The 26,022-nt window shown below is 42.3% G+C and overlaps 1 protein-coding gene across 2 annotated transcripts in view; it reads right to left on the reverse strand.

The window, feature by feature from the left end:
- plce1 (phospholipase C, epsilon 1) overlaps positions 1 to 26,022 on the reverse strand; it is a 122,228-nt gene that overhangs the window by 88,903 nt on the left and 7,303 nt on the right. For both annotated transcript variants that reach the window (XM_079492043.1, XM_079492044.1), the window contains exons 2-5: positions 22,003 to 22,144; positions 21,052 to 21,706; positions 20,086 to 20,478; positions 19,367 to 19,585 (exon numbers count right to left, since the gene is read on the reverse strand). In XM_079492043.1, the coding sequence (XP_079348169.1) occupies positions 19,367 to 19,585; positions 20,086 to 20,478; positions 21,052 to 21,645 (1,206 nt within the window). In that variant the 5' untranslated portion in view covers positions 21,646 to 21,706; positions 22,003 to 22,144. The remainder of the gene's footprint in view (positions 1 to 19,366; positions 19,586 to 20,085; positions 20,479 to 21,051; positions 21,707 to 22,002; positions 22,145 to 26,022) is intronic.

A 26,022-nucleotide genomic window follows, 5' to 3' on the forward strand; every position in this document is an offset into this window, starting at 1 on the left:
ATGGGTTAAAGCGGCACTATGTTACTTTTTTTAAATGAATACATTTAAATGTTGTCCAATCTGTATAGAGTATGTTAATACAATATAACTTGTACAATTGGGGTAGTTGTATTTTGTCTCGCTGCTCCTTTATTGAGACATTTACATGGTGTCAAAGGTCATGTCTCACCTAGACACAGGATCTGACACATATTTTGACCTGATGATCAAGATTCAATTTATCCCCTGCGCAAGCAGGCAGACTCTATTAGCTCAATGGTAAAAAATGTCAGCAGAGAAGGTTCAAATCCAGGGTAGAAGAGAAGAGTTACATAATACAACTTATTTATTTACATATTTGACATTATTTACATCAACAATGTTGGTTTGGGGAAGGCAACAAGAAGATTAAAATACATTAATAAAAATAAAAATCACACCCGTGTGAACTGAGTGGTGTAAGGTCTTATATAGCCTGTCTGACGTAATGAAATCATGTCTGACGTAATTAAATCACACCCGGGTGAACAGGGTGAACATAGCAACCATGCTCATTTTTTCTGCACTAACAAAGCCAGTTGTAGGAGTGGTTTACACCACTCAAAAAGCATTATGGTCAGAAATGATAAAAGGCATAGTTCCAGATTATATAGTTACAGAGGTCTGACTGATTTGTGGTTCCCTTTATACAGAAGCTTCATCCAGTGAAAACGTTAGCCTATTGCTGGGTTCTTGCTCCACTTACACTCCACTTACAGTAGATTTGAGACACTTTCAGCAAGAAAATTGAATAATACAAGGAACGGTCTAATGACAGGAGAAACTAGGTCAAATGTCATTTTGACCTAGTCAAATTTACGTCAAATATGACGTAAATTTGTGGCAACAGGCATTCTGATTGGCCAGTATGAGATGATGCATGATGATGTACGATGATAAGAGCGCCCCTCAGTCACTTCACACTGGTGTGATTTTATATATTATATTTCAGTATACTGGGCCGAGTCCATTTCTATAACATCTATAAAATGAGACAGAGAAAGGATGGTGAATTGGATACAGGACGACTACAGGATGGAGAAGAGGAAGAGGAGAGGAGGAAGGCGAGGTGAAAAGTAATAATCCCCTGCTGAATTTCACATGCTGCTGTTGCGCCACACATCCAACAGGCCGGTCCACTTCCAGGGCTCACACCTTTAACAAGCTTATGCAATAATTGCCTGGTTTCTTGTGTGTGTGTGTGTGTGTGTGTGTGTGTGTGTGTGTGTGTGTGTGTGCACATGTGCACATGTGCGCGTGCGTGCGTGCGTGCGTGCGTGCGTGCGTGCGTGCGTGCGTGCGTGCGTGCGTTGCATTTCGAATTAGAGGGTGAGAGAAGAAGACTAAGACAGGCAAACAGAGGTCTGGAGCAGGGGAAGTCCAGAGGGGGACAAACAGGATAAACAAACAGGAAACCTCTAAGACTACAAACCCTCTTCAGTTCAAATGTAAATAAATAAAGGAGCCGAACTTGAACTTGCAATAAGAACCGCAGGAGACCGAACACACTCACATGTGCTGAAACCATGGCCATGTTCACCGCTCATCACCACTCACCAGGGGTTTTAACAGGGAAATAAACAGAGCAGAAGAGAGTGTGTGAGTGTGTGTGTGTGTGTGTGTGTGTGTGTGTGTGTGTGTGTGTGTGTGTGTGTGTGTGTGTGTGTGTGTGTGTGTAAAGAGTCAAGATAGAAAGCATGATAGAAACAGAAACACAGGAGAGAGAGAGAAAAAGAGGGTGAGAGATGAGGGACATTCTGTGAGAAAAAGAGTAAGAGATTAGAGAGGGCAACATCAAGAGATAGCCTAGATGGGAGAATGGAATGAGAGATTCTCATCAACAGAGACAGAGAGAAGTCAGAGGGTGAGAGAGGGGGCTGTTCTCCTTAAGCCTTATACTGTAGTATAACAGTGTCATTTGGCTGACACGAACAGATCTACAAGCTAACAACACAAACTCACAAAGCTTGTAGACCTGTTCTTGTCAGCAAGTGACACCACTGTACCACAGAGTATAATTCATCTTTAGAATTTCACCACAACCTGGAAGCCATTAGCAGATACCCCAGTGGGACCACTGACTCCACCACACGTTCACGTACAGTTCTCATGATGTCATTCACTAACTGGCTAGCGGACCGGTGCTCGCTCACTGCTCCACAACACCACACAACCCTGATTAGACAAGACGCTTGATAACGCTGCTAAATGTTTTCCCTGTTGTTGAATATACTGGTAATTATAAAACAACATTACCAACGCCACTAGCCTACACACTACAATTACTATGACAAAGAAATATCGCAAATCAGAGAAGAAAGGCTGTTAAAGATTACGACGTTTAAAATCAAGTTGACAACAAGTTTGAAAGTATTTTAGTGGCACTATTGTATGACCATACAATACAGAAAGAGTAGACCATTTTTACGTTTGGTTCTTTTAAAATTCCATAAAACTAAGATAAAGTTGAATTGGAAATCCTACTGTATGACTGAACACAGTCTGACCTTCACACGTGCCGAGAGCTAGGATAACTTTCACTTTTCAAGGTTTTGAACTTTGTTTTGAGAGCGAAGAGCAGCGGTGTTTCACAGAATACAACTAACAAAAAATAATGTATACTGTAAAAATGTATAAGGCAAACGAGCAAAGGAGTTTCACGTAAACTAATCCTGCTGCCACAAAAATCTGATTAAAATCCAAGTCTTGCAAATGTAGTTTCTTGTGCACACACAAAACTCAATGAATGAAACAAAAAGTACATTCATAATTCCCCCCGTGGCATAGATAGAAATGCAACCAGTAGTAAAATGTTTACTTACAACAAATAAGTTGATGTATTGGAGAGAGTGGAGGAACAAAAACAAACACTTTTCCCAGCTCTAATCCTTCTCAGTCAGTGTGCAGTTGCACAAGTGAGAGAGTACATTTGAGACAGAGGGAGAGAGAGAGAGAGAGAGTGTGTGAGAGAGAGAGAGAGAGAGAGCTGCATCAGTAGGAGAGAGAGCGAAAGAGCATCTCGGAGAGCTCCGTCTAAAGCAGAGGGCACCCCATATTAGGTTATAAGGCAACCAGCCCATTGCAAACGAGCGGTAAGAAGGAAGATTTTATCAGGCCCTGTGCAGAGAGCACACTCTAAACAGACAATGACAGAGGAGACAGAGGGTACATGAGGTTTCAATCGATCCTCCTCCAGGAGGCTGTTCAATGTGTAAACAACATCTGACAAAACTCAAAGAAGGCCTCTTGTGTTTTGATTAGGAGCCATTACGACCAACTACAAAAGCCTGCGTGTCACAGTGAGCATCAGTCACCTCAGCCTAATTGAACAGCAGTCCAAATTTCCACCATGGGCGATCAATTCTAAGTGCATTAGTCAATCGGAGATAGAAAGGGGCAATTCAGCCACGAGACAGTCATGTTTAAGTCGAGACATGCTCCATCAATCTCTCGAGAAAAGGAAAATTAACTGACCAAGCAACACTTAACACACTAGTGCATTTGCAAGGTTGTAATGTGTAATTAAGTAAGAAGGGTATAAAAACCATACTGACATGTGTTGAAGGGTTATCAGTTGGTGATCTTTTACTATTACATGCTAGAAGAACATTAAATCAAGAATGTGTTTCCACAAAAGTGTATGTCCTAATTGTATTATTTAGGTCAGGATTATAACATTTTAATTGAGCACAATCAAATTGCACACAACACTTTTCCAGACCCGATAATGGCCAGTCACTTTCCAGGTTACAGCTTGGTTTAGCACAAGGGTAGGTAAAGCTGTTGGTACATTAGAACCACAGGCTCTGAAATCACAGCTTGCTACTCTAGCATGATCATTATCATCAGCCTCCCAATGAAAGACCCTTTAGTGTCTTTTCTGATTGAGCCACATCATCAGACCCAGTGGTTTCCCCCATGCAGTGTGCCTCTTTATAATGATGCTAATAAACATCACATTATCATATTCATTTACACAATCTCTATTACAGTAAGAGCCATGATGAGGCCCATGGCCTCTCCTGTTTCTGTAGCATGAGGCAGCTTGATGTACAAGTACACCCCCTGGACATGACGCTAGTATGTCGCAGGGACTTACCCCAATCCAACCTTTGATGCTGAGTGCCAAGCAGGGAGTCTCATTTTTAGAGCCTTTGGTATGACCCGGCCGGGGAGGGGATCAAACCCCAACGTCCCAGTCTCAGGGCGGACACTCTAACCACAAGCCCACTGAGCTGGTTATTACAGTAATACTGTTCGAAATGAACATCCAAGTGGTAAATTATATTGGAAAACATCATGTTACATCATGATACATGTTATGTGCATAACATGTATCACTTTTCCTTTGTCCCATATAGTAACCCACTGTGTACCGTTCAATGTATGTGCCTACAGTATAACGGCATGCCCAAAATAGGGACGGAAATGGTTAAGACAGCACTATGTCTATATCTAAATCGCATGAAAACATTGGCCTCTCTTTTATGACCATATATAGGGATCCCTGATGTCCTCAGTATGATGTCATGGTTCTGATGTGATAGATAGACTAGCCTCCAAGTACTCTGATAATGGGTACTGTAACTCTGCCAACGGGTACAACAGGTATTGCACAACAGGAGCTAATCATCCCCAACGGGCGTCAGCCCTTAAGACATGTCCGTTTACACAACAGGAGCTAATCATCCCCAACGGGCGTCAGCCCTTAAGACATGTCCGTTTACACAACAGGAGGTAATCATCCCCAACGGGCGTCAGCCTAATAAGACATGTCCGTTTAAGAAATGGAACAATTAGTTAATATTGCAAAAAAATATTTAATTAAAATGCCATGTTACTACTGTAGCAACTTAACTCAAATATATAAAATATTTGAGTTAAGCACACACACACACACACACACACACACACACACACACACACACACACACACACACACACACACACACACACACACACACACACACACACACACACACACACACACACACACACACACACACCTAATTTAATTCAGCATCTCCTATTCAATCTGCCTTATCAAGTGTCAAAATGAATACATTTGATGCCAAGTTGACATCATCAAAGTGACATTAGCAACAAAGCACACAGCAGCAGACCCAAAGCGGGCGTTTGTTTTGCATGTCCGATTGATATTTAGCTAATGAGCTGAGGCTACAGAGCTACTTGAACTCTACTGTGTATAATTTCGTATTACAATGCAGGGCTATTCAGTGTGATTCTGGTACACATGTAACCGTCAGTTACAATATATCTTATATATATATATATATATATATATATATATATGGAAGTGTGAACTATTTTATTTCAGGTCAATTGATTCAGATGACCTACAGAGAGACAACAACAAGAATGCACGATTTACATCTACAGCAGTCAAATTTAAAGCCGCTGTTAAGTTAAAAGGAGTGCTTCATCCATCTTCAACCTATCTTCAAATACGGTAGATGGCCCTCGCTGCTCATTATTAAGCACTTTGTGTCGTAGGGGAGGGATGTGGACAGTTCAGAAACCTTCCTGTTCACATCCCTCCTCTGAGGCACAGACCGAAGACAGAAATGTTGCCATCTTATGATGAGCATTAGTGAGGACCAATTACATGAAGATAGGTTGAAAATATTCAAATAGCATTTCTATACACTCTATAGCAATCATTTATCTTTGACGTGTAGTCTCTCCTGATTGGATACAATTTGTATCCCGACCTGAAAATGTAATTTCTGTTTATGAAAGACCTGTAGAGGTCTAGAGATGAGGGGACTCCTGTTACTCGGAATATACAGATTTAACTTTTTAACAAACACAAAAACATATCTAGTTGTTGTTAACTCACTAGTTTGCTGCTTTCAAATTAACTACACTTCCAGCCTGGAAATCATCTATTCTACACAAACGCATCACAACATTGCCATCATGAAGTGCATGAGATCAGATCACACACTCAAAACTCATTCCTATAAGAGTACTGCCCCCTAGAGGGAAAATATGTGCACCGCAGATACCTTGGAAAAAGATTACTACAGCAAATGGGTTAGAATTTGTCCCAGTTTACTAGTCAATTGAAACCAGTAGTCTGGTTAAATGAAAAATCAACCAAGTTAGCTGGGAAAAGGCACATTTATTTAAATTATTTTGTGGATTTTGCCTAAGAATTTGCATGTGGTAATAGAATAGTAGAGAAGAGAGCCTGCAGTAAGAAATTGGCATTTTCTTATATGGGTCAATAGGCTCTATGCACAATACAGCAGCCATATTGGAAGAAAATCCCTTAAGTTACTTCACAGATGTTCCCAATGATACTAATGAAGGCTCTGTTCCGTTTAGTGTAGCACAGTGGTTCTCAAATGTTTAATTGCAATGACCACCATCACTCAGAGAGTGTACACATGGAACCAAATGGATCCTTATGGGTCCATTTGGTTCTATTTGTACGCTTTCATAGTTACAGAGTACAGACCCATAAGGGGCCATTTGGAACCCCCTCAAGGACACTTTGAGACCCACACGGGTCTTTCCAGTGAGCCAACATGCCTGTGAAGGAAGTAAGCCCAATTTCTTTCCAATATGGCTGGCAAGCATAGTCAAAGTAGGGCTGAATTCGGGCTCCCGCTAGAGTCTTGAGAGCACTTTTGTTGACGAACCAGGAAATTCTGCCCAGAAATCTTGTTCTTTGGTTTACTTTTTTGATTACCCTTGATGCCATGCTTTCACCCGTCAGTTTGTTGTCAAGAATACAGCCAAGATATGTAATCTCTTCTTTGCTGTAGATTACTATGTGGTCAACTCTGATGTAATGAAATGAATGAATGAATGAATGAATTAATTAATTAAAGAAACACACTCAAGGAAGGACAGGAAACAGTAGAGGATGATTATGTCAACACCTTTTACAAAACATGAAGAATGACCACTCCATTTAAACATTTAAATGCCAATAATTCACTTTCCTCCTTCTGCAGTACAAATTACGTTACTCTAGATGGCACCAGAGGACCGTGGACTTTTACATTGACCACTTGTGTGTGTTCAATCCAAAAATGTATTTGGGGCAGCCAAGAGCCAACTGATTATTTGCCTCCAACCTTCATGACAATCTGCCTACTCACTCTTCAGTTATCATGCCAACAAACCAACACACACAGACTGCCTGGACTGATTAGAATATCCTGCTATGCATTATTATGAGCAAGTCCTCCCTCTCTCTGCCCATCCAACAACAGCACTGTACAATACAGTATAGAGGGTTAACCATTAAAGCAGTGGTTCCCAACCTTTTTTTCTTGATCTTACATCTGACAAAAGCTTAAATAGCTCACTAAGTGCCACGTTGTGAGCTTGTAGATGGGCTGTTTTCGCAATTTAAAAATATATAAATTTCCTCACAATACGGCTCTGTCGGATGGAAACCTCTAACAGTTACTTTTCAGTAATCAAATTAAAAAATAGCAAAAGTATGGCCTGGGCCGTGGCTCAGCGGTCCAGGCACCTTGGCCGGTAGTCCGAGTCTGGCAGTGTGCCGCGGGTTCAACTCCCGATCCCGTTGGCCTTTACTGCATGTCACTCCCCCATTTCCTGTCAGCCTACTGTCTGTCCCTCTATAAAAAAATATAAAATAGCGAAAGCCGCAAAAAAAAGATTAAAAAAAAAAAGATCTACATACAGGATACTTGTGTGCGACGCTGTAGTATGATCAAGTAGGACATTCATTTATGAAAAAATCTGCCTGACAGCAACGATAAATAATGACATGCCCAAAATAGGGATGCCAGGTTGAAAGTAGATGGAAGCAAGTTATGCTATGTGATTTTTGGCGTCCACCGTGGGGCCCGGAGCCCCGGACCACAGGTTTGGAAATACTGCATTAATGCTTCCACATTGCTTCTATCTATGTTTAATAATAGTATAACCCAGTGGTTTTCAAACTTTGTCTGCCCATGGCACACCAATGGGCAAGTAAAAATCTCAAGGCACACCTATATTCATATAGGGAAAATAGGATTCCATTCAATCACATTCCTTCCAAATATGCTCCTATCTTGCCTCGCATTTACAGTCTGTGATTATGCTAAGCATGATGTTTACTTCATCTACTAGTACTAAGTTAACATTGTAGTAGCTTTGTTCATGATATGGCCACTTGCCCCATTGTTGTAAAGTTTCTCTGACCTTGCAAGTTGGTATGTACTGTATGAACCTTTATTGAGAAAAGGATATCCCCTTGAGATGTACTGTATCATCTCGTTTTCGAGGGGGTCCAACAATATACAAATAAATACAAATACAGTAGACAGAACAATACAACAAATACATTCATGCATACATAAACAAGGACAAAAACAAACGGAAAAGCTCTCCTAAAACTAGCCGCTCCCACCCCACCTAATCACCCACAAAATAGCAGACTTCATGCATCAATGTACTCATGTCTGTCTGCTTCATGCTGTGGATGTTTTGCCTTCCATCTACAACACAGTACACTCTGAGCTGCTGGTGTGTGTGACAGTGTGCGTGTGTGTGCGTGTGCGTGTGCGTGTTCATTCCTTTCAGGGGGACACAATTCCCGCCTGTGTATGTTTGTATTTTGGATCCTGACCTAATAGTAAGGGCATTTTATCAGGTATTTGACCAATCTGGGAACTAAATCGTTACCAAGAAATTTCTTCACCAATGTGTTTCTAAAGGTGTCTAATAACATGTACTAAAAGTTTGAAATTCAACTCCTGTGGGAAATTTGAGTTATTAGCATAATATGTGACCATACCCATAACATCCTATATAAGGCAAAAAAGTCCAAATTTCATCATTCTTTAAGTAGCATGTGACATATGAAACTAGGGTGTTTGCATGATTCTGAATCCATTCCAAGCATTAGTTTTGCACAAAAAACACTCCTTGGGCTAAATTAGGCCATATCCACTTGACCAAATGTGCTGACCTCATCACGTTTGTGTGGCCGTTTTCCTCCCAAGGAGTGTTTTTTGTGCAAAACTAATGCTTGGAATGGATTCAGAATCATGCAAACACCCTAGTTTCATATGTCACATGCTACTTAAAGAATGATGAAATTTGGACTTTTTTGCCTTATATAGGATGTTATGGGTATGGTCACATATTATGCTAATAACTCAAATTTCCCACGGGAGTTGAATTTCAAACTTTTAGTACATGTTATTAGACACCTTTAGAAACACATTGGTGAAGAAATTTCTTGGTAACGATTTAGTTCCCAGATTTTCATAGATTTCTCTTACTATAAAGACCTTGAAACTATGCAAGAGAAAAATCAGTGTGTGTGTGCGTGTGTGTGTGTGTGTGTGTGTGTTCCAATAGGGATCTTGCATTCTTGAGTCTCTCAAGATCAAGAGAGCCATATCTCTCTACGGACTAACACTTTTCCCACACTACTATTACCGAGATGGGAATGGCCTTGACCAATATTCACACACACTTGAAGATTTTGACTCCATCAGGTGAAAACACATGTGCGCAGACAGTCTGCACACGGTTTTGACGCGATAAAGCCGGAACAAATATAGGATATTTTACAAAAACAAAAAACAGCCTATAGTTGTACCCCTGTACACTGGAGAGCTGGTGAGAGGATATGAATGTGAGGATAGATGCTTACTTGTTGAAGAGTGCAGAGGTCTGGTTGTACCATTGTGATAAAACAGTGTTCATCACACAGATCTGCTAGATATTTACTATACTGCACATCCCTCTGCGGTGTAGGCAGGCATCTGGCTTAACAATAGTGTTTCTCACACAGATATGATCACACACCACATCCATAACAAAACACGCACACACACACACACACACACACACACACACACACACACACACACACACACGGCCGCACGCACGCACCCACACACGCACACACTAATCTCTGGCTAAGCCACATCACCCAGCTAGGTGAGAAAGTGGCCTGCTTGGCACATTCCACTGTGGTGGTATAACAGTGAGAGTAAGAGAGAGAGAAAGAGAGAGCGCGTGCGAGAGAGAGACGGCGTCAGCAGGCGACGGCAGTGCATTCAAATGATTGCATTTGAATGCAATTGGACTGCACAGACACACAAAGCACTGCTCCCTCAGCACCACCTGATCCAATCCAAGTGTGCTTGTGTCATGTCATGCCTCTAGAGACTGACGGCAGTTACTACTACTATAGATAGAGATATACAAAAATCAGGAGAGCTCATTTAACTCATGAAATTAACATACCGGTAATCATGATTTTACTGTGTAGTAGCAGAGGGGAAATAAGAAGAATGTGTATGTGCATGTGCATGTGCATGTGCATGTGCATGCGTATGTGCATGTGCATGCGCATGTGTATGTGCATGCGCATGTACTTGCCATGTTTGTGTGTTTTACTTATTTCCAAGCCTACCACAGATTGTTTGCTAATGCCACAATAACTACAGCAACAGCATCATCCACAGTCTCTGTGGACATAGTTAACCCATTGACCTGAGACCACATTCTACAAAATGTCTTTCAAATCCTGACACGTTTCTGAAAAACGTAAGTGGTGCACTGGTTCTCAAACATTTTCAGGTCAAGGACCCACAGAATTATTCAGAATTTGCCACAGATCCCCATCTGAAAATATTTTGTTCCAGGGACCCCCCAGAGGCAAATATTCGAGTTAAAAACATTCACTGTGAATATATTCAAAGATTTGCACACATTTTCACGATTTTTCAAAAATAGCAGATCTGACTCAGCAGGGCTCCAATTGGTAGACTCCACAAAGCAGTAAAGCAGTATCGTGGAACTCTGTGCTGCGCTATGAGCTTGTAGATCTACTATTTTTCAACCGCTAAAGTTTCAATTAAAAGTGGTTAAAGCTATAAGGTGACACAGATGCGTCCTCAGGTATAAATGTGTTAAGGTGCTCACCCTAGCGTCTAGAGTTTTGCCTTGCCAAGTGTCTTGAGACAACTTGTATTGAATTGAAAAACAACAAGCAAAACATCTTGTTTTAATTTCCTGTAATACTAGGCATTCCCCATCCATCACTGTGCCCTAAACTCATACACAGCATGAGTTCAATCAGTTTGATCAGTCAATAAGTCCTGCTCAACTTATTGCCTGGACTAAAAAAAACACTATCAAGGCCTGTAGGTTAACAGGAGGCAAGATGACACAATCAAAGCAAACATTCACTGGTTAAACAGGAACATCAGCGATGTTATGTCAATTTACTGAAAAAGCTGTACACAGTAAAGTCATGACTTAAAGTTGGCCGAGTGAAATTAACACTCCTGATCAGGAGTGTTAATTTCACTTGAGGGTCCTCCGAGAGTCCGAGTCCAACAAACACTCAGTCAAACAAACACACAGTCAAACAAACATTAAAATCACCACAGTACAAGGGCTGAAGTATTATCTCATAGTAGTAGGCCCCAACGTCAGTTCTAAACCTCACATTTAAAAGAAAAGTGGCAGTCACTCAATTATCCATAAAGCCACAGAATACAGGTCAACCGGGTGTACTGTATGTGTGTGTATGTGGTTATCAGCATTCACTACACACAGGAAATGGTGTGCACCGTCGTTTTTGTGAATCAAACTCACCACTGCATTTCCTGTCCTCAAGTGGCATTTGTATACCAGAAATGTAGGTTTATTCGGGGGGGGCTGCCAGTGAAATAGTAAGAAATGACTGACAATGACCGATACCAATAATAATAATACAAAATGTCCTGTGATTATGCTTAATAATTTTCTAGTTTCTAGTTTCTAGTGGCACATTTTGAGCTTGGACATTTCCTACAGTATTCTTCACCAGATTTTTCTACGTGCAAAATGTCCAACATATCGGGACGCCAGGCTGAAAGGCTGAAAGTGACTGAAAGAGCATGGACAACTATGTGGAATTAATGATGGAAATATGACATCGATAAATATTAATTTCATACATCTTTTTTTATAAGGATTCATGGAAATGATTCCATCAGTTATGCAAAATAATGGTGATAGAAACGGGATGCACACGCAGATTAGACACGCCAACAGAGTGAACGGACCAACAAGCGGAAACAACGGTCGGACATGCGGTCAAACATGCGCCGCTCACATGCTTGTGGTTAGGGTTTGAGGACCTTGAATACTTTCACCATTATAGTTTTTCAGGCCAAGTAAATGTACACATGGACACTGGAGCAACAGTATATCGTTGCTGTCGGGCAGAAACCGCTTATCTCCAGTCCGTATTGTAACCTTTTAGTTTTTTTGTGAATTAATGCCATATACTTGATCATACTACAGCGTCACAGCATCAAAAGTAGCAGATCCACAAGGTTTTCATTTGAATCCTGAAAAGTCACAGTTTTCACTCGACAAAGACAATATTTGGTATGCATACTATCCAGTCTTGTTCCAACCAACGGTATGAAAGCGATGGTCGACCACAATGTATCATTGTCAGAAGATCCACGGGTGTGGTTTGGAACACATATCTTATGTTACCTTTTAAGTTTGCATTGACTATGGCACATGCTGAAGAGAAAGAGTAGTAGGCTACACGTGCATGTGTGAAGCCTGAAAAATGGCACACCTTTAACCACTTAAACCCTATACTTAGTTGACCGAATACCCAAGGGCTCCATCCTAGGCCCCATCCTGTTTTCGCTAGATATCTTGGCCGATAGTCAATCTGTTGACTGCGCAAAAATAGGGAGACTAGGGTTCAAGTGGTATACATCATTGTATAACAATTTAACAAAAAGCTAACAAACTCATACATGACACGTTGTGAGTTTGTAGATATGCTTTTTTTCCAAAAAGGTTTGAAATCATTTCTCTAGATTAGAATGACCTACCAAAAAAAAGGAACACCAGGTTGAAAGTGCTTAACCAATTGAGCCCTATATTATACTTATTTCAACGCCCCCCTCCCTTCCCCCCAGGGCTCAATACTACTGCTATTTTTGGCAAATGTTAGCCCGAGAATAGGGTTAGGGTTCAAGAAGTTAAAGCTGGTTAAAAAAGTCTGAATCAAAATAAGTACTGGTGTGCGTGGTTGTGGTTCATTCACTTGATGGAAAGCAGCCATATATCTACTGACTCACTTGGACTTCATTCAACCAATCATTGTGGATAAATTAGGGGTTTTAAATGAGCTCAACTTGCTAGAAAACAGAAACCCCCTCGCCCCCCCCCCACCCACCAAGAAAACTCTGAAGTCATGATAACATATCAAAAGGCGAGTCATGAGACAATATGTAACATCCCTGGTGTGTACATTACTCAGTCTTTCGGAAAGTCCCTCTTTATCACTGTCTTACATTACATTAGTGTACACAGCCCTGTGTGGATAGAGTGAATAACATGGGAAAGATTCAAAGAAAGAGAGAGTGCAAATGTATATCTATACTGTCGGGATTTTTCGGGATGAAAACATTATATAAGACTACACTGCAAAATCGTGAGTGTCCATTTAACGTGTAATTTTTTTTAATGAATAATTGACTGTCAAGCCTCCAGTGTAACCTCCAAATAACAATTATAACTGTTTTAATAATCCAAGCAGGCCATTATAGGTGAACATTTTTGTAGATTGGCTATTTTCATCAGTTCAACATTTTTATAAATTAAATGGTTAATGAAAAGGAGGAGATATTTTGAACATTTCCTCTATCCAGGAAAAGCTAACCTAGCATGTACAGTGGCATTCCAATCCCATGCCATAAGAGAAGATTTGGCATTTGTCCAAAAAAAAAGAATAATGAAAATAGCAACAAAAAAACCCTAAACTGTTCATTTAGCCAGGGACCCCCTGGGAATCCCCCAATGACCCAGCTTTGAGAACCACTGCAGAATGGTATGCAGCGGTTTCACACTACAGCCATCTACCGTTGAATGCAAACAGCTCCGCTCAAGAGCAGACCATTGGGGTCCCCAGCAAAATGAGTTAATATAGCACCTTTCGCACAAATGCATGTTTTATTATGGCCAGACATGATGCGAAGGAAATGGATAATGAGAGAGTACCGTATCTTTGGAGGGAAGGTGAGTTCCTGTCCCTGAAGATGAACTGGACCCATAACGGTGGGAGAGAAGACACAGGCTTCAGCCTCCCATGTGTCTGTGTGGTCCCATTCCCCAAAGTACTGTTCGACATCTGTCACTTCCATGTCTGTGTGTGTGCGTAGCTAAAGTATCATGACTCAGCAGGGCTCTAATTGGTAGACTCCACAAAGCAGTAAACAATAAAACACTTCTGGTTTAAGAGACCGTTTGATCCCAAGGCCTCTTGTGCGTGTGTGTGCGCGTGTCCAAGTAGTAAGTATTGTCCTCTATACTCTCAAGCTTAGTAACTTAAACCAGCACATACCCCTGTGGGCCCTGGAGTTCAAGACGGTCTTAACACGCATAGCTTAAGGCACAGGCAATGTTTTGAACGGCAAACACTGTAACAAGTGCTTATGGCACAGTGCAGTACTTCTATTACATGTTTTGAATGACAAACACTGCAACAAATGCAAACTAGAAAAAGTGCCCTTCTGGGCACAGGTCTCCACCAGGAGGATAGGACTGTGTGAGATGTTTGGCAAAATGTTTAGGAGTAATATAAACATGTTTGCCTTTGATGGCAATTGGATGATTTGAGGCATTTTGTTCCAAAAATGTGTTTTGCAAAAGTCAACCTGTTGGTGGCGCTATAACAGGCCAATGTGAAAAGGGTGGGATATATTCCTCAGCCTAGTAAGAAAATGTGTGAACGTTTTCACGTAAATTGCATGCTGCGTTCATGATTTGAGGCTTTTGTTCAAAACGGGCAATCTTGCAAACTGTGAAAGCCAATTATAGCCAATTAGGATGGAATATGAAATATCGGACAGATCCGAATTGAGCACATGACCATAGAGATGCTGTGTAACGATTTGTGAGATTTTTGGACAGAATCTGGAGGAGTAATATCAAAAGATGTGTTTTACAAAAGTCGGCCTCCTGGTGGCGCTATAAAAGGTAGATGCGTAAAATGCAGGTCAAAGGTTTGTCCTTGGCCTCTAGGGAGTGTGCATGCAACGTTTCACGCAGATCGGTGCAGTTTTAGGTAAAAATGTGAAAAGCTGCCTCATGGTGGCGCTATAACAGGCCGTTCTGGAAAATGCGGGGCAGAGGTTCATCGTTGGCATCCAGGGAGTGTGTGTGCAAAGTTTGGCATCGACCGGGTTAACGGTGCCGGAGATTAGCTGTACACAGACGGACGGACGGACGGACGGACACACACACACACGGACGGACGGACACACACACACACACACACACACGGACGGAGTGCAAAACATACTCTCTCCCCATGCCTTCGGCCTGGTGGAGACAATCAAGGCTTGAAGATGGCTCTTAGGGCCACTATGCCTGGGTTATACCTGCCACAGTTTAACTGAAAATCTAGAACGCAAGTTCTAGTTAATATTTGTATTTCTTACAAAACTAGAAGCTCTACAAGGCTATTTTGACTACTTACAAAGTTACAACACATGGCATCAACAAATACATAAAAACATAAAAAGCTGAAATATGGAGATACAAGGTTTCCGACTAAATGTAGCCTACTGTAAATAAAATAGGAAATGAATCAAAAACATAACATGAGTCCAGAGTTTCTACAGCAGACGGGTGCCCTCATATCTCGAGGTCAAATAAAAGGTGTTTTGGTGGGTTCCACAAAGTCCCTGCTCAACCTCTCCTCTATCCCAACACCCTTTCCTGCTTCCCTCACTGGAGGGGAAGTACACAGTATTATATAATCTTTGGTGTTCATTTAACTCAATTCATCCACGTCACATGTGTAACTCTGGGAGTGTACAAGTGGAACCAAATGGACCCCCAAGGGTCCATTTGGTTCTTGTACACTCCCAGAGTTACACATGTGACGTGGATGAATTAACGCAGAGGACTTTACACTCCCTCTCTGCAATTGTTTATTTCCTTCTTTTGTGCTTTTGCTTTCCCATATATTAGCCCCCTCCCCGACTCTCTCACTAGTATGTAAATCATTTTTCCCGACCTATTTCTCTCCGTCTTTGCTCCGGTGTTACCCTGCTCCAATCTCTCCTTCAGTATAATCCTGTGTTCTTTGGCTCCCCTCATTAGCTGTGGCAATAAACATGCAGGGCCACAGGATACCTCCGAATTCCTCCAGAAATCTCAACAGTATGTTGTTATTGTGTGTGTGTGTGTGTGTGTGTGTGTGTGTGTGTGTGTGTGTGTGTGTGTGTGTGTGTATACAATCATATTGCGCATACATACACTTTCTCATACACACACACGCGCACGCACCAATACATGAACTCGTGTACACAATATATGTGCATGCACAATCCAATCCAGATGTGTGGACTATTTTGGCAGTTCACACAGCAATTAATTACTTTTGTATGTTTACCTGTGGTTCTTCAATGCCTACAGAAATATGTACTATTCACAAATCTAACCAGATGGTAAAATTACCATGGCAAGCAGGGTTGTGGGTTAAAATCCAGCTCCTCACCCATGCTGTACAGGTCAACTGCCTCCATCATTGTTCTCGTCTTCACTGTTATCAAACAACAACAACTCCAAACCACTGAAGTTGGCAGTTTGTTTATTAAATCTTTTCTCTGAGGAATAAATTGTTTTATACTCAATGCGGCGATGCTTTTAGTACTAAACGTTAAACCCCCCCAGTGTATACAGTGCTGGTGATTTTAACACATGAATCTCGACTCTTTAAATCACCCTATGACATGCTTTGACATAATTTGGCAAGGAGATTTCACCATTCCTGGTGACAGACACTATGGATGTGTGCCTCTCTCTCACACACATGCCTGCCTGCGTCATGAGTTGACTTGCGTTTTCTACACGATGCGTAGAAACGCATCTATTCACATGAGGACAGCGCGACCCCACGGATTCAAGCAGGTACACAGGCGTAGTGTCTCTCCCGGTGTGAAAAGCCCATTGTGCTTAATTAACTTTTATTTAAGTTAGTCAATAACACACCATTTAGTTTTAGTGCCATCTTAATCTAGTCTTACTTACTTATCTAGTCTTAGTAGACTAAATATCAAAATCTTAGAAAATCTTAGTCTTTTAGTCTTACTTAGTCTTGCGTGAGCGACACCATCGTGCAACATACACAGATGTGTAGTAATTCATTTTCAATGAGGGGCGAGCTGGCAGATCGGACAGTACGGGCAACCTGACAGACATAGCGACAAGCAAGTACAATGCCGTGAAACTGAGAAACAGAGTTGAATTGTGTTGAACTTTGTTCTGTGCAACGCATAGAAAAGTCTCTCTATTCACATGGGGAGCACCGTGCGACCCCGCAGATCTAAGTGAGTGTGCAGGCGTTTTGCCGCGCCCTGTGTGAAAAGTCCTTAAATCAGGCTTTAAACAGACTTCAATTGGGAAAGACAAGACGTGTCAGGGACAACGTCCATTCAGTTCTAAAGGGAGGTCAGAGTTGTCCTGCCTTTTCGCAGCCGGTTCTTCACTACGCTGCGCAGCGTTTCTAGAGTATCTATGGCAACCCCCTCCAGGAGTAACTCAGATGGTGTTTTGACAAGGGAGGTGCTGGCAGCTCCCCCTCTCCTCAATAGCCTCATTATTAAGCTTTGCCTGGACTCCACTCAGCCTGCATTTCTACAACCACAAAAGACTCATAAAAACCACTCTGACAGCGTCTGAAACCACTGCACTGTGTGTGTGTGTGTGTGTGTGTGTGTGTGTGTGTGTGTGTGTGTGTGTGTGTGTGTGTGTGTGTGTGTGTGTGTGCATGAATTGTGACTCCACCGCCCCCCCCTCCTGACATAGAAACTTAACACAGTGGTTCGCTCTGTTGTGGTTATTTCATGTACAGTATATGTGTATGTATGCATGAACACAGAAATATATCCATGGCACACACGCACGCACGCACGCACGCACTATAATAATGTATGCAGAATCACATGCAAAAATTGTGCCCACAAACACACACACCCACAGTCACTTAGATTTTTTGTGGGGGAGGGATTGAATAAGAAGCACCGCACGAAAGCAGGGAGCAGAGCAGCAAGTAGGCAATAAAGTTGGGAGCTACGGTGTGCTCACGTTGCAGAGTTCCTGTTAAATGTTGGATGTGTGTAAAAACATTCTCCCTTGTGTAGAAACTGTAAAATAACACAGCGGCCGTCTCTCAGTGGCGCTGTCTCTCTCACGCTCGCCTTGTCTCACTCACCCTCTTCCAACGTCTCCTTCTCTCTCTCTATGATAAATAGCTATTGGACTTGTATGCAGTAGTTTCAATATGCATGCCTGCCTTGCTCAACCTGTTTTCATACAAATATGAACACATGCATTCAAACACACTCACTGATGGATCGATCACTCAGCCTATAACATGGGGAGCAAAACAGAGGGGGACTAAGAAAGAAAACAGGGAATAAATCATTTTTCCCGGTCTTACATAAAGATCCTTATGTGTGCCTGTGTGGAATCATACTACTTTTATACACACTGTTCATTTTGCATACATAATAGACGGAACAGTTCCACCCAAACCGAGAAACACAATAACCAAGAGCATTCCAATTTTTGGAATTGAAATGGAAATGCAATTGATTAATGAATGGCTACTTGCCCTCACTGATATCTGGCATATTGCATATGATATAGCAGCTGTCATGGATAAAATGTCTGCATCATCTGTGGAACATTTATGGCTTTTCAAAGTAGTCTTAGAATAAGTAGAGGAACTCTGTACGGAACTTGGCATGTATCCTCTCGTTCCGATAGTTTCTCTGCAGACAGTTTTTGAGGCAGTAATTTTAGTGTGTAGTAGTTAAATGGAAACCCTTCAAAATACACTGCTGCGATTCTCTGTTAACAGGGGGCTCATTCATGCGACCTGTAGCCTGCATGTGAAAGATAAACCATCTTACTACTGACAAGGTGACCCCCCGATATGGATGTGTGTGTGCTTGTGTATTTGTGGGAAAGATTTTTGGTCAACTCTCAAAGTGTAGTCTTGGGTAGCCAGACAACTATCCCACAATCTGTGAATGGAACAACACCTTCCGAAAGCCAAAAAGGAAGCTCTGTTTGTCATTTTTGAAGCCTACATTTTATTTTAGAATTTCAATTTCTGCTAAGCAGCAAGCTTTGATTATTATTATTAGCACAAATTTGTGCGATTGAAAGATGAAACGTAAGTGTGGGGGAACAGTTGAAAATTGTGGGAGACAACAGTCTGGCTCGCAAGACTACTCAAAGTGTAACACTTGCATGTCATTCAATATAATATCACACTATATGTACAAGTTCACGCTCTTACCCGTGGTAGGCTGTCCGCAGAAAAGCGCAGCATCCCTCTGCAGAGCCTCAGGTCCTCGCCCGGCCAAGCTACAGCACGCGTTAAGATTGTCTGAACGTCTCTCCGGCTGGGTTGCCAGGTCCTGGAGTGAACAACCCTCTCCCAGGCCTCGTCCGAGATGTGTCCTGACGGAAGTGTTCTGACAATCGCTCTGGTCCCAGTACAAACAGACTTGGTCACCTTAGTAGCGGAATTAAATAGATTAAATGGAATTAAGTACATTCCAACTGGAATATCAGTCTTCAGTGGGACAATTTGTTAATTTGCTCATTTCCACTTTTTCCACTATCGGAGATAAATACATTTCAAAAAGCATTGTTGGATGATCAGTCAACGGATTATATGCCACCACCAGGTGGCTCCACTCAGAGCCATTGCCATCTTCATGCAGAAGATTACACCAAAGATTATTCATGTATAAAGATGGGCGATCTTCATTGGAGCCACTATGGGCGAAATGGTACACAAAGCCTACAAACGGTCTCCTAAATAAAGTAGGCGTGGTTTGCTTCTCCCCGACCTTCCCACCACCCTCCCTCTCCCAGGCTGACAACAACACTGACAACGGAGACAGTTATGGAAAATTATATTATTATTAATGAATGTGCCAATGAATAAGTTAATCAAAAGAACAACGGAAGTAAATGAGCATAGATGAGTGAATTATTTCATACAATCACCTTCTGGTTATTCTTGTAAAAACGCCTCACCAGGACCGTGGAACGCTCTTTGCGGTTCCGCACAAACTCATCGTCATCTGCAAAACGCTCTCCATCATCACTGCTGCTGTCATTGGCCAGCCCCGACCGTGACACTGCCGCCGCCGTGGTTGCGAAGGATGATCGCAACCTGAAGAGATCTTCTAAAGAGCATTTTTTTACTCTGGGCTTCCTGTCGAGCCTCTCCAAACTGGAGTATCCATCTTTGTGTAAGGGCCAAAGGCGGTGGCCAGTCTTTTGCCCATCATGGTTGTGCTGGCAGCGGTTCAGAAGCGGGGAGTTGATGGGAGACGATACTAGGGAGCCTGGCTCACTGGCAGGAGAGTGTGTTGAGGCTCGCAGGCACTGGGGCACCTAGGAGTAGAAGCCAAGGCAGTTTCAAGCAGTGGTATAATGGTGATCTTGTATGTTGTACAACATGGCAATAATACAGCCAGGGTTAAGATTATATGCCTTGTGGAGCTCAGTGGCTATAGCTTTAAGGGATAAAAATGTTAGCACGATACTGTAAATCACTCTACATAAATGTGTCTACCAAAAAGTACATGTTGTATTTTATGGCGGCTGTTTTCAAATGTAAACAAATCTATGGACCAGTGGAACTATCTGACAGGGCTGACTGGAACATTGAAAATGTATGCTTTAATAAATCAGTTTTAAAGGTGGTTGTAGACCTCAACTGACTGAATATTCAGTTCAGTATAATTACGGCATTTTTCTTTGTCTTTGCCAACGGACATTAAATGAACAATCGTACACTGTAGCGTCAGCTTTTCCGTGTCAGGCTTCAAAAAAAGTAACATTTTGTTCTGGGTGAGATCCCAGTCTCATTACACAGGATACTGGCAGCCTGCATGCACGCAAAGACAATGAGGACTCAGGACTCAAAGCAAACCACTTTCAATAGCCCCCTTTGATTTTAATTACCTTGTGGGAAACCAGCATGGACACGGGCAGGCTGCTGCGGCGGATGTGGTGTCGGATGGGCCTAGAGGGGCCAGGTTTGGGGTTTGGGTTAGGGCTAGGGCTTGGACTGTGCCTCCGGCCGTGGCAACAGTTCTGGCTGGAGGAGGTGCAGGGGAGGCGGGTGCCGCCAGTTCTGTGACTGCCTGCACCCACACCCTCAGCGTGGGTTTCCAGCTGGCACTGACAGCCCTTTAAACCTTTCCCAGCCAACAGAGTGACTGCATTAGTCACTCCCTCAGTTTTCTTCCCAAAGTTCTGCTCCAGCTGAAGTTTCTCTTTCCCACTCATGTGTTTGGAGTTATAATCCAAACTGTCGACAAACGTCCCTTCTCCGCTGTCATGTGACAGCTTCCTGTATGAAAGGAGGGAAGGACTATGAGGTCTGCTGTGGCGTTTGGACTGAGACGCCTCCTCGGACTGTTGTCGTACTTCCTGGCTGTGGTGCATGCTGGGATGTTTATGTCCCAGGTAGGGTTTGGGGTCAGTAGATGCAGGTGAAGTTCCCAGAGTTAGGACTACAGCTTCAGTCCCTGTGTCGTGGTCTTCAGTGGCCATCGCATCAACCACATCGCTGCTGCATTGCCTCACCTTGCTAGAGCTTCAGTTCACAGTGTATCTAAGATTGGTCAAATTAACAGAGAAAGCTATTACAATACATCATGTTGAAAATATCTTACCATAATGAATCCAATCCAACAAATCATTAACATTACTTAATTATCATCAAATCAATTACACAATATCCATCATGGACATTGAATGATTCATCCGTAGTATTGACAAAATACTGACATGATAAGAGACACGTTAGGTCATGATATCGATGCAGAGTGACTTTTCCAATGACCAGGGCAACAGCAATGTTCTGTGTGCGTGTGTTGCGGAAACAGAAGCTTATACAGCTGTACAAACCAGAAGTTTGAGATGAGACGTGTGGACGTGACCCTGGAGGAATTCCTTAACAGGATCGCTTACAAAGACGTGTGTGTGGTGTCACTGATGACATGTCTTGCTTATGTTCAGTGTCGCTGGCATATTTGACTTGTTACAGCTCCTGGGGGGGTGGGAGAGAGAGAGAGAGAGAGAGAGAGAGAGAGAGAGAGAGAGAGAGAGAGATTAATTTCAAAGTGCAGTTTGAGGCTTTGGAAACGCTCCAACTGTATGCACCAATGTTGTCAATAAAGCAATATTCAAAAGAAATAGAAAAATCACACCCATGTGAAGTGATCATTGTACATAATCATGACGTAAAATAAACACTGTCTATTTGCTCAGACACTATGACGTAAAAATGTCCATTCATTGTCAATGGGAATTTAATGTTTGTGTAGGACAGTTTGTGAACATACACTAAAAGCTGGATATAGGAGGGGCTGTGAAGTAAGGGGCGCCTCACTCCTTTAATTGACCCACATGATGAAAACAAACAAATTGTATAGACTTGGTTGCCACTCTACAGTTGTTTGAGGAAAGTGCTCTAAACAAACATTAAAATATGACATAATTTCAAAAGCTAGACGTTTGTTCTGGTTATATAACCATAACCTCAGACAAAATATATGCTGGTGCTACATACACAATACAAGGATTTTACTGCGTACTGTATGACAGCTAAAGAACTGAAAAAATAAAAATTGGGTAGTGACTAGTGAGTGACTCACCCAAAGAAAACCTGTAAGACTCAAGACTTGCTAGTAGCCTGGCATGAATAAGATCCATAGCCACACATACAGTCCACAGACATTGTATACTAATTGTGTGGGTCTGGTAATATGGCAGTGGTCAGTCATGCAGAAAGCCATGGGGATGGTGGCCAAAGTCTCATAATTAGATTGACCGCAGCCCTAAATTCCCCATCCAAACACGTGGGCCATATAGTTGGAATGTGGTACCGCCTCATAGAAGTAGGGCCAGCCTCAGACGATTAGTGTGTGTTGTGGGGGGTAGCCTGAGTTAAGTGATTCTAGGTCAATTCAAGGATCTCTCTCACACTCACAATATGGACATGCCCGACATCAGCTAAAATCTGTACATCACATACCTATATATGGAAATACCTGTGGGTGTGTGTGCCAACATTGTGCTAAATATATGGACATTCCTGTCATCAGTGCAAAATGACATTCTTAGGCAATGCTTTTATGGCATGCCCATTTATGGAGAACGAGTTTGCGCCCTAGTGTACAACATCAGCCCAGAGCTCGATCAGCAAGACGCAGAAATCCGCCCAGCAGTGCCCCTCCCCTCCTCACAAACACAAGGACATCACATTGCACACTCATGTGAAGTGAAGGGCGCCTTTGCTTTTGTACGTCGCGGGGGGCATGCTTAAAGATGATGACTTACTTACTTTACTTACTTACTTACTTACTTACATGCAGAGGACATCGGGGGGGAGAGAGACTATTTCACTCATGCAATAACCCAGGGGTTCTCAACCCGTGGGTCGCGACCCCTCGGGGGGTCGCCAAATTATTTTAGGGGGTCCCCAAATTATTTTTTTTTAAAAATAGCAGACCTACAAGCTCGTAGCGCGCCACTCGGTGGCGCGCTATGAGCTTGTAGATCTGCTATTTTTCAATAGCTAAATTATAACAATGCTTAAAACACCAAAAGGGGTTCCCGCCCAAAATGGTTTAAGGTTATTGTAGCAGTCAATTTATATTAGGGGTCGGGAGGGGGCGGGGCGGGGGTCCCGAGACATTGCCAAAGCATTTCCGGGGGTCCCCGGCCAAAAACGTTGAGAACCCCTGCAATAACCTAATGATGGGTAGGGAAACCTGAACAGTATGATCAACGAGTCGTAGCGCATTCTCAACAAAATCACACGCTGTGTAAAGTGAGGGCCGATCTTATCATCATATATCATACATCATCTCATTCCGGCCAATCAGAATTTGCGTCCTGACCTTCTTCATTAATGTTTGTTACGCAATGTTTGTGTTTACACAAACACTCAAAATTGTCCATTCATTGTCAATGGCATTTAATGCTTGTGACAACGTTTGCACTAAATGTGCATGTAACCCAAATTTCGTCAAACATGAAATGCTTTCAGCTTTTAGTGACTAAAAGCTGAACATAAGAGGGGCTATCGCCCCTCAACAATAACCCCCGCAACACCGGGCAAGCTGATAACATGCTACCTCGCACCGTGTACCTTCTGCTTGCGTATAAATAATGATGGGTGAATTACTGAAGCTCCCAAAACTCAACTCTAACCTAAAACAAACGGCTTGTGTACTTTATCTCAAGGACTACTTGTTCTAAGCGGTTCCAAAATACACAATAGGCTTCATTTATGCAATTGCAAAATACATCTGTGGACTATTTGAACTAAAACAGTTAGGAGCAGCTTGAATGTATCAGCACTGTTGAGTAAGAGTTTGACCTAATTAAGCTCCTATGAATAATTTATATTTTGCAGAATAACCATGTTGTATGAAAATAATTGTGTTTTTTATCCCTCTCTGTAATTTAGTTGCTCTGACAATCCTGTTTGAACAATAAACTATACAACACAATCCCTGTCACTGCTAGTTTTCCTGGTGAGTGACAAGTTGTCATTGGTTAGACCAGTCATTAGTCCTACAACTACAACCTATGTCAAACCCTCACCCTAAACCTAACCTTAACCCATGTCTAACCAATGACTAGTCTAAACTATAGCAGTGGCGTATCCAGGAATTACGTTTTGGGCAGGCAAGATAAGTGTTAATTGTCGTCTCCCCGCGCATAATCATAGCACTAAAGGTTTTCAAAGAGATATACCTGCCAGACGAGTAGGATACAAAGGCTGAAAGGCTTGCATTTACATTCCAATGGGTGATTGAGGGTCGCGCTCTACCGCAACGTCCAATTAGCTGTCCATTAATAGTTCTCAGGTCTTGTTTTTGTCGTCTTTTCTCATTTTATGGATTTTGGCCAGGCCAGAAATGGATTTGGACAGGCGGACGCCTGCCCTCGCCTTATTGTAGATACGCCTCTGAACTATAGCCTCATGTATTTAATGTACAGTACGTGTATGCATCTAAAAGCAGTCTACAGTATGCTGCATTTGTTTGGTGTGTCCTCTGTGCATGTCTCCTGAAAAGCTTGCAAGAAAGAAACAGCAAAGAAGGTATAAGTGGCTTCGAGTGAGACATCATGGCATATTGAAGAATGGCTGGGGATACTAGTTCGCAGTTCACATTGCCACTGGCCTGAGTAACCTCATATCCACTTCCCAGTTTTATCTCCGTCTTAGGAGGAGATAAAGCCTGGAAAATAACTGCTGAAAGTATCTTACTGGAAGTACAGTTAGAGGCTAGAGCCAGAGTATATTGAAGGTTTGAGACCTTATCCCTCACAGTTCCACACTTTTTGAGCGGCTCCAACGTGTGGCTCCATAGCCAAGTCTATGGATTTGTTTATGGAACTATTTATTTCGTAGTATTCGTACAAACTTTCAGGCCAAGTCATTGGCAAAGTACACATTTACTATGATGTAGTGGGTGCCACAGTACACTATGACATAGTGTGTGCCACAGTAAACTAGGGCGCAGTGGGCGTCACATTAAACTATGACGTAGTGGGTGGCTGGGTGCCAAGTCTATGGACTATTTACTGAACTTTGATGACTTCATCAATCATCATACATGCTTATCATGACACACAAGTGTGATTTTGTCTTGCTGTTGCTGCTGCTACAGATGTCGTCCAACGCTGACACAGTTCAGCTCAAACTGTCAATCACTGGGACGTTGCGCACGCAGCACGCAGTGGGCCTCTGCACATCAAGGCTCTGCTGAGCACCAACTGGACGCACACACAACTTTTCAACTGTTGACAAGTATAAAATAGCCCTTAGACAAGACTCAATGGACAGTATTATGCGTGTCTTAAGTACCAGTAAGACCTGGAGGCATGATCAATGCCATTTGGCTATTCTGA

This window comes from Electrona antarctica (assembly GCF_951216825.1).
Source record: "Electrona antarctica genome assembly, chromosome: 22".
Lineage (NCBI taxonomy): Eukaryota > Metazoa > Chordata > Actinopteri > Myctophiformes > Myctophidae > Electrona > Electrona antarctica.